General features: G+C 45.1%; 1 protein-coding gene across 2 annotated transcripts; it reads left to right on the top strand.

The window, feature by feature from the left end:
- Nucleotides 1-923: 923 nt before the first annotated feature.
- On the top strand, nt 924-9,183 carry smyd1b (SET and MYND domain containing 1b). Of its 2 annotated transcripts, XM_055887739.1 has the most exons (10): nt 924-1,405; nt 2,605-2,802; nt 3,097-3,310; nt 3,431-3,561; nt 3,765-3,803; nt 4,995-5,190; nt 7,352-7,444; nt 7,631-7,794; nt 7,885-8,053; nt 8,172-9,183. In XM_055887739.1, exons 1-10 carry the CDS (start codon nt 1,284-1,286, stop codon nt 8,331-8,333), a joined length of 1,488 nt encoding a protein of 495 aa, XP_055743714.1. In that variant the 5' UTR covers nt 924-1,283; the 3' UTR covers nt 8,334-9,183. The 2 variants fall into 2 exon arrangements, with proteins under 2 accessions (XP_055743714.1, XP_055743716.1); XM_055887741.1 differs by lacking the exon at nt 3,765-3,803 and having other exon boundaries at nt 927-1,405.
- Nucleotides 9,184-9,450: the final 267 nt, after the last annotated feature.

Consider the following 9,450-nt stretch of genomic DNA (forward strand, 5'->3'; position numbering starts at 1 on the left):
TTGTATCTAAAACCGTGTGCTTTTCTATAAACGGAATGTCTATTGTTATCAGACTTGAGATGTTTTCGTCTCTGTCCTGACTGCTGACTCCTGGCTAAAAGAACAGTGCACTGAACAGATCCTTCATGGTCCGTCAGATGATAGAGGCCCTTCAATGTTTTGTGTTTCAAAGTGTAAATGGGGTCACAATCAGAACGGAATCAGAATATAACCTTCTTACATATGTTGCTACAAATGATCATGTGAATTATTTGTGATGCCAAGCTCAAATGTGTTTTTAGCTAAATAGTGTTTTCTAGACACAACTGCAAACTTCAAGGAGGTGGGATCTCAAGGAATTGGTCTGTTGGGGATTTCTGGTGTCATCGGCCTTCCCCCTTGCATGAGGAACAAAACCTGTGCCATGTCATGAGGATACCTGGACCACCTATTGAAATGTGCCTTTTGTTAATCAGGTGATAAATCAGGTGATAAATTAACTGAGAAGGAGACTAGAGTAGGACTAAAGTAAGACTTTTTTTAAATAGACTTTGTCTCCTGTCAAGTTTATGAAGATATCTTATTTAATTTGTTTAAAGTAACACTGTCAATCTCATATTCTTGGACATGGTCGCCCTAAAGATCTTAAACAGGGGTTAATGATATTCACCTGGCCTTATGATATCATACTTGACACCCCACCTAGTCATAGATAGAGATAGAAAGAGACAGAAAGAGATAGAGAGAGAAAGTACCAGAACGTGGTGGAGGAAAGGAGATAGTATGGTGCTGGGTCTGACTAGTTTCCAGCAGCTGTCCAACGTCACCACAACTGACTCCTGACAGACAGGTCCAACTGAGAGACCAAAATACTCCCCAGGACCCAGGAGAGACCAACTCAGGACAATGTGTGTGTGTGGGGGGGGGCTGGGGGGGGTTCAACAGATCAAAGGAAAATAACAATAAAACCTTTATAGTAACGGTAACTTTCTCAAAAATGGTAGATGAGCTTTAAGGACATTAGAATGTGATTGTAGTGATTTTGGTCTAGGGTTCCTTCAAGACTAATTTAGTGGCACCCTTCAAACCCACACCAACCCCCTTCTCTATCTGACTTAGTTCAGCTCAAGTGGTGGAATTCTATTTTAGTAGATTGGGGTGTGGAATGTGCAGTTGTTGAAGAACGTGGAAGATATACTTTGTAGAGGACACCCATACAGTACTCGCTTCCAGTCTCTCTCTCTCTGTCTCCTGAACCTAACGGACTGTTTCTCTGTCTCTCGGACCGGACCACCACACCTGACATGGACAACATTGAGGTGTTTGACTCACCCGGAAAGGGGAGGGGCCTTAGAGCCACTAAGGAGTTGCTTTCCGGAGACGTTCTTTTCTCAGAACCCCCTTTTGCTGCAGTTGTGTTTGACAGGTAAGAAGATGCTGCAGTATGGATGGGGTTTGGCTTGAGACATGACTAACTCCTAATGCATGGGCGACCACACATGAGCCCAATATACCAATCCCGTGTTATATGTCTTAATGGCTGCGTTTACACAGGCAGCCCAATTCTGAAACTTTGCCACTTATTGATATTTTGGCCAATCTGATCAAATCTTTTGCCAATTATTGGGCAAAAGATCAGAATTGGGCTGCAACCATTAACATGTGTTATTCACAGCCACATATAATTAGTTCAAAACATTTACATAGTGTAAAATGGTGATGAGGACAGGTCACACACAGGTCCCATGCATGCTGACACATAGGCTAAAGCCTGCCATCGTTTAGTTGAAGATACAGCACTTTACCATATTACTGTACTGTATTGTTCTATACTGTACTATGCTGTAGTTCTCTCTGTCATCTGCACATGATTGGACATGACAGTTAGATGACAGCCATATGAATTGTCCTGTTGTCACACCACATGTTCTCTGGGTAGTGGGACAGGCCTGGACAGGTTAGGTCTCAAGAAGCTAAATATATTATTATTGTGGTGGAGCATTTTGTTTTTATCTGGAGAGACACAACAAACTTCACAAGATATTATAGGTACAAATCAGTTTGTGAACAACAAGATCAGAGTGCTATGACCTCAGCAGGGGACAGAGACATGGGGTCAAAGTCATCACATGAAGTCATGTGGTGATGTACTTTCCCATCCTTCTTCCCCTGCTGTGGATCATGGAACTAGCCTCAATCTCGTGTAAGTAAGTAATCATTGGACAAGTACACTTTCCTGGAGCCAGAAGGCCCAAATCTCCTATTTCTGTAGTGTGTACAACAGAAGAGGCTAGTGGGAGGAGCAATAGGAGGACGGGCTCATTGTATTGGCTGAAATGGAATTAATGGAACGGAGTCGTCAAACGTGGTTTCCATATGTTTGATGTGTTTGATATCGTTCCATTTATTCCATTCCAACCATTACAATGAGCGTTTCCTAATATAGCTCCTCTCAACAGCCTTCTCTGTTGTACAAGTACACCCCCTGTATAGAACCACAAGGCCACTGAGTTGGTTAAACCTCATGTAGCCTGCAGTAGGCCTATAGGAACTCTATATATCCCTCTCTTCCATTCACATCCTTCATACTCCCCTCACTCTCTCTCTCTTTCTCTCACTCACCAGTCTTGCAGACAAGATCTGCCACAGCTGTTTCCGCAGACAGGACAAGCTGCAGCGCTGTGGCCAGTGTAAGTTCGCCCAGTACTGTGACAAGACATGCCAGAGCGCTGGCTGGAAGGAACACAAGCTGGAGTGTGGAGCCATCAAGGCTTTCGGGGCCATCGGGGACAACTTCGGCAAGGCACCCAATGAGAACATCCGGTGAGGAGGGATTGTGTGTGTGGGTGGCACTTGTGGGTGAGGTGAGGTGAGGGGGAATAGAGGGATGAGGAGGACGTCTGGGAGATAAACAGAGAGAGAGAGAGAGAGCGCGCGAGAGAGAGAGAGAGAGAGGAGCCAAAGACTTAGGGGGGTGCATGGGGAGCGAGAGATGGTCGGATGCAGGGGGATAGAAAGTGTGCAATGTTGAATAGTTTACTGTCAATTGAGTCATTATCATGTTATGGATGAGCATTAAGGTTTGACCTAACAACTCATGCTCCGTGTCCCTGTCAGTTTGGCCGCCCGCATCATGTGGCGCCTCGATAAAGAGGGCAGTGTCATGTCAGACATGCAGATGACCTCATTGGACGATCTGGAGAACCACATCAGTGACATGCCTGAGGATGATCTGAAGGAGCTGAAGGTGGACATCCACAACTTCTTGGACTACTGGCCACGCAACAGCAAGCAACACCGTGTAGACGACATCTCGCACATCTTTGGAGTGGTAGGTTCTTCCCTCTTCTCTTTCTTCTCTCCATTTCTACCTGTTTCTCTTCCTGTTTCTTCTTATTCTATCACTTTCCTTTTTTCATCTGTCCATCTGTTCCTCTCCATCCCTCTGTAGATCAACTGTAATGGCTTCACAGTGAGTGACCAGAGAGGTCTAAATGCCGTGGGAGTGGGTCTGTTCCCTAACCTGTGTCTGGTCAACCATGACTGCTGGCCTAACTGCACTGTCATCCTCAACCATGGCAAGTATGTACTGTAATTCAATAACAATAGGGATACCATGAGCGTGTGTGTGTGTGTGTGTGTGTGTGTGTGTGTGTGTGTGTGTGTGTGTGTGTGTGTGTGTGTGTGTGTGTGTGTGTGTGTGTGTGTGTGTGTGTGTGTGTGTGTGTGTGTGTGTGTGTGTGTGTGTGTGTTTGGTGTAAACTGCTTCTTGCTTTGTCTTTCAGTCAGTCGGCTGTGAATACTGTGTATCACTCTCAGATGAGGTGGGTCTTTCTGGTACAATAGTATAACCCCAACAACTACCTAAATATCATCAATTAAAATCTCACCATCATGAATCCTCATCTCCAACATCATCAATAAAAACCTCACACCCATCCCTCCTATGATGCATCACTATCAGAGATAAACTTGAAACAGGGTTCTTCATAGACCTGACTTCAAGTTTAAAATTGAGTTGCTTCACCATATCAAAAATGGTTGCTTGTGTAAAGGACATCACACTGCTTCCTCCTGATTCGACCCATACTGAGGCTCGAACCCAGGACCTCTGCCTCGCAAAAACACATGACCACCTTCATGAAGTGTCTTACCCAGTTGTGACGCAGTGGAGACACTTCAGGTGGAGGATTTTCACAGATCCCTAACTGTTACATTCACCTCCTAAACTCACTCCGCAGCGACCCCAGCATCGATCTTAGAGCAATTGCAGATTGGGGTCAGGGCACCATTGTAAATGAGGAGTGAGTTTCACAAATCCTCATTTGCTACACTTGCTAACTTACTAATTCTGTTACAACTCCACCTACCTCTCCCAGATCCATATCTTTAGATATATATGGCTCTGCCCTCCCCCTTTCCACCACTCCAGTCCTGCAAGTCACTAGCACCATCTGTTTGCAAGCCAAGCTCAGCAAACATAAGGAATGTCCACCTGTCGTCATGTCTTCCTTCACCATTTGTGCTGTTGGCTCTTCTCTGAACATTGTGTTTGGGTTTCCCTCCGTCTCCCGCTGTCTCCCGCTGTCCGTCTATCTCTATCTGCCTCTGTCACCCTCTATCTGCCTATGTCACCCTCTATCTGCCTATGTCACCCTCTGTCTCCCTCTGTCTCCCTTTCTCTCCTTCGCTCTGTCTCCCTCTGTCTCCCTTTCTCTCTGTCTATCTCCCCCTGTTTTCTTGTCTGTCTTGAACAGAGTGCCATGTGAGTGATAGTAGATAGTAGCAAATTCTATGCTGGTATTTGGAAATATTGATGAAGAGATCTGTATAAAAATGTAACCAAATGTTGCCTAAGACCCCTCAGGTGATCTGTGCATTGTCACATGTCCGTGATCTACAACTGTAGCTACAGGTTAATCTCAGAATTCCATTTTAGACTATTGAGATGCACCCTGTCCTTTGCCTCCGGAGCACCCCACATAACCCACTCACTGCCCCTCTCCTCACCCCAGGATTGAGCTGCGTGCCCTGGGCAAGATCGAGCCGGGTGAGGAGGTGACAGTGTCCTACGTGGATTTCCTGAACGTGACTGAGGACAGACAGAGACAGCTGAAAATGCATTACTTCTTTGACTGTACCTGTGAACACTGTAAAGGTCACATCAAAGACGACCTCAAGATGGGAGGCAAGGAGGTGGACGGGGTCAAGGTAGGGGCATGTGAATGTGAAATCCACCCATGTATGTCATTTAAATTTGACCAGCAAATATCCCACTGGGTTCAGTGCATTACTTATTATGATAGGATCAAATGATGGGTCCTAGGACTGATTATTGTTTTAAGTGAAAAGAACTGAACCTTGTGTTGCTTTCAATTTATGAACATCATATCCTGTACTAGGCCTTGTGGGAATGTGTTGACTTGCTGTAGACTAAATCACTGCTAGCTGTAACATAATATCAAACCACTTTAAAGTTGCTAATAGGTCCACTCACATTCTTTCCTACATCTAGATGAGTCACTGCTTGAGAGGTCAGACTCAGGACAAAAGCCAGCCAAGACAGCTGCCCTCGACGACTACGATCATAAAAGCAATACCCTAACATTAGAGTACTGGGACTATAGAATTAGAATTCTGTTCCTAGGGCTTTTGTCAGTCAGTATGTTCACATATGGCATCATTATGAAAACAGAGAACATTATTGAGAACATTATTGAGCATCTGCAACGGTGACATTGGTAACAAGGCACAATGCATTGTCACGTGATAATAACGTGTCGTCATCGGTGTCAATCAGTGTGTAATTTTGACAAGACCAGACTGACAAGTGAGACATGTCTAGTGATACATTATATACTACCCCTACATGTATTTCAGCATACATACACTACCAGTCAAAAGTTTTAGAACACCTACTCATTCAAGGGTTTTTCTTTATTTTTACTATTTTCTACATTGTAGAGTAGTAGTGAAGACATCAAAACTATGAAATAACACATATGGAATTATGTAGTAACCAAAAAAGTGTTAAACAATTCAAAATATATTTTATATTTGAGATTCCTGAAAGTAGCCACCCTTTGCCTTGATGACAGCTTTGCACACTCTTGGCATTCTCTCAATCAGCTTCATGAGGTAGTCACCTGGAATGCAGGAATTCTCTCCTCCCCTGTCCTCTCCTGTCCTCTTCTCTCCACTCCTGTCCTCTTCTCTCCACTCCTGTCTTCTCCTGTCCTCTCCTCCCCTGTCCTCTTCTCTCCTCTCCTCTCCTGTCCTATTCTCTCCTCCCCTGTCCTCTCCTGTCCTCTTCTCTCTTCCCCTGTCCTCTTCTCTCCTCCCCTGTCCTCTTCTCTCCACTCCTGTCCTCTTCTCTCCTTTCCTGTCCTATTCTCTCCTCCCCTGTCCTCTCCTGTCCTCTTCTCTCCACTCCTGTCCTCTTCTCTCCACTCCTGTCTTCTCCTGTCCTCTCCTCCCCTGTCCTCTTCTCTCCTCTCATCTCCTGTCGTTTTCTCCTCTCCTGTCCTATTCTCATCTCCTGTCCTCTTCTCTCCTCTCCTGTCCTATTCTCTCCTCTCCTGACCTCTCCTGACCTCTACTGTCCTATCCTCTTCTCTCCTCTCATCTCCTGTCCTCCTCTCCACTCCTGTCCTTTTCTCTCCTCCCCTGTCCTCTACTGTCCTCCCCTGTCCTCCCCTGTCCTCTACTGTCCTCTTCTCTCCTCTTTTGTCCTCTTCTCTCCCCTTCTTTGTCCTCTTCTCCCCTCTCATGTGCTTTTCTCTCCTCTCCTGACCTCTCCTGTCCTCTCCACTCCTGTCCTCTTCTCTCATCTCATCTCCTGTCCTTTTTTCTCCTCTACTGTCCTCTCATGTCCTATTCTCTCATCACCTGACCTCTTCTCTCCTCCCCTGTCCTATTCTCTCGTTTCCTGACCTCTCCTGACCTCTCCGGTCGTCTACTCTCCTCTCTCCTCTCATCTCCTGTCCTCCTCTTCTCTCCTGTCCTCTTCTCTCCTCTCATCTCCTGTCCTCCTCTTCTCTCCTGTCCTCTTCTCTCCTCTCCTGACCTCTCCTGACCTCTCCTGTCCTCTATTCTCCTCTCATGTCCTCTCCTGTCCTCTTCTGTCCTCTTCTCTCCTCTCCTGTCCTTTTCTCTCCTCTTCTGTCCTCTCCTGTCCTCGCCTGTCCTCTTCTCTCCTATCCTGTTCTCTTCTCTCCTGTACTCTCCTGGCCTCTTCTCTCCTCTCACCTCCTGTCCTATTTTCTCCTCTACTGTCCTTTTCTCTCCTCTCCTGTCCTCTCCTGTCTTCTCCTGTCCTCTCTTGTCCTTTTCTCTCCTCTCCTTTCATCTCCTGTCCTCTCTTGTCCTGTAGGTACCAGAGGAGCAGGTGAAGGAGGTAACAGAGTACAGTCTGCAGATGCTGCAGAAGATGGATAAGGCTCGCTTGGAGGGGAACTACCATGAGGTACAACATAAACACACACACACACACACACACACACACACACACACACACACACACACACACACACACACACACACACACACACACACACACACACACACACACACACACACACACACACACACACACACACACTGGATTCCAAGCCTAAATCAACCCTCCCGCTCTCCTCCTCTTTCCTCCCAGGTTATTAAGATATGCAGGGAGTGTATGGAGAAACAGGAGCCAGTGTTGGCTGATACACACATCTACCAGCTAAGGATGTGGAGCACAGCCAGCGAGGTGTCAGCCTACCTGCAGTTTATTGACGAGGCCGCTGACTATGCACGCAAAATGGTGGACGGATACAAGTAAGTACAATTGACCATAAGAAACCTCTTAACAGAGTTTAGAATAAAAAATGGTGTAATTAAATGTATCACTGTATCACATTTTGACAGCAAGCTATACCATCCATGCAACGCCCACCTGGGGATGGCAACCATGAGGGCAGGAGTGACCCACTGGCAGGCAGGGAAGATAGAGGTGGGACACGGCATGATCTGTAAGGCCTATGCCATCCTGCAGAGAACACACGGACCCACACATCCCATCACCAAAGACCTTGAGGTAAGACATGAGACATGCACACATACACATGCATTCTCACACAGAAACGCACACACACAGGGAACGATCTCCAAGATTAAAGTCACCTTGACGACCTGATCCCTCCCCCTCTCCCTAGGCTATGCGTATGCAGACAGAAATGGAGTTGAGGATGTTTAGAGAGAATGAGTATATTTACAAAAGTATGCGGGAGGCTGCCCTGAAGAACCAGCCAATGAGCATGATGAACGAACCTATGGCGGAGAGCGTCAAGAATCTCTTCCGCCGGCAGAAGAAGTGATCTCACACACACACACACCACACACACAGACACACACAATAGCATAGCAGTCTACACAGTACACAACTTGATATCAGTTTACATACAGATTGTCAGAGGAATCAACCCTTCTCAGTTCCAACATCCATGGCTCCTCACCAACCATACTGTAGCTGGGAAACGCCTCACCCTCATATCCCCTCTATTTATCCCCTTGTCAGCTACACTGGTGTGAAAGAGCAAGTAAAAGCAAATTCCCAAAACACATCCACCATTGCTTTAACCCAACTTGCATTTTCAAAATCACTAGTAATTTGAGGAAGCCACTTTTAAACTATTATGGGCCCTTTAATGGAAGGATTCGAACCTATCTGGTAACCCTTATATTGCAACAGACTAGATGGATGGCCCTACCAATCCTTTAAAGCTAGAATCCTTAGTTGCTATATCTATTTTTGGACTTATAAATCAATTATATATACCTATTGATTCTTGAAGAATATAACTTATAAATGCCTCATGAGCTTAGTTCAACTGTCACTCCATGAGAACCCAAAATATAAGCTGGTTTTACTCCAATGTTTGTAAACAATGGAAATGTAAACAAACACTGTATAGCTTTAAAACGTGGGTAAAACTATAATTATTATATCGTGAATGGTCAGTCCTTGCATCCATAGCTCTGTATATCAATTTGAGAGTTGTTACATTTCTCCAAGCCCATCTATCGGCTTCATACCAAAACAGAGGAGGGGTGACTGCTTTGTTATTGGTTCAATTAAGAATTCTAGCTTTATTTTATACACTGCTGGGCTTTTTTAACTTTATATAAAAAAAGTAAAGTCACATTAAAATTGTTGAGAAAAATCAATTGTTGGCTTGTGTGCTGATTTCCTAATGCATTGAATCCCTCTAATCCACTGATCAATATTCTTCTAAATACCACCATTGGTGTCGCATTAATGCTGAATTTCAATTTTCCCTGAAGTTCTACCTAAGTATGTAAAATGCTATTACAATGCATTGCAGTGAGACCAGACTATTCCATGCCTTTTAAATTATATTAATTCACAGTGCACATTTGTTTGCTGCGGTGCCAGCTACAGTCATGATCGGAAAAGAGAAAGAGCTTCATCTA

This window comes from Salvelinus fontinalis, chromosome 28 (genome assembly GCF_029448725.1).
Source record: "Salvelinus fontinalis isolate EN_2023a chromosome 28, ASM2944872v1, whole genome shotgun sequence".
Lineage (NCBI taxonomy): Eukaryota > Metazoa > Chordata > Actinopteri > Salmoniformes > Salmonidae > Salvelinus > Salvelinus fontinalis.

Bases quoted from the DNA above. Each gene is read 5' to 3' on its own strand.
- smyd1b (XM_055887739.1), top strand. From the start codon at position 1,284: ATGGACAACATTGAGGTGTTTGACTCACCCGGAAAGGGGAGGGGCCTT. The intron at 3,311-3,430 runs GTAGGTTCTTCC...ATCCCTCTGTAG, and splicing joins TCTCGCACATCTTTGGAGTG to ATCAACTGTAATGGCTTCAC. The intron at 3,804-4,994 runs GTGGGTCTTTCT...TCCTCACCCCAG, and splicing joins GTGTATCACTCTCAGATGAG to GATTGAGCTGCGTGCCCTGG.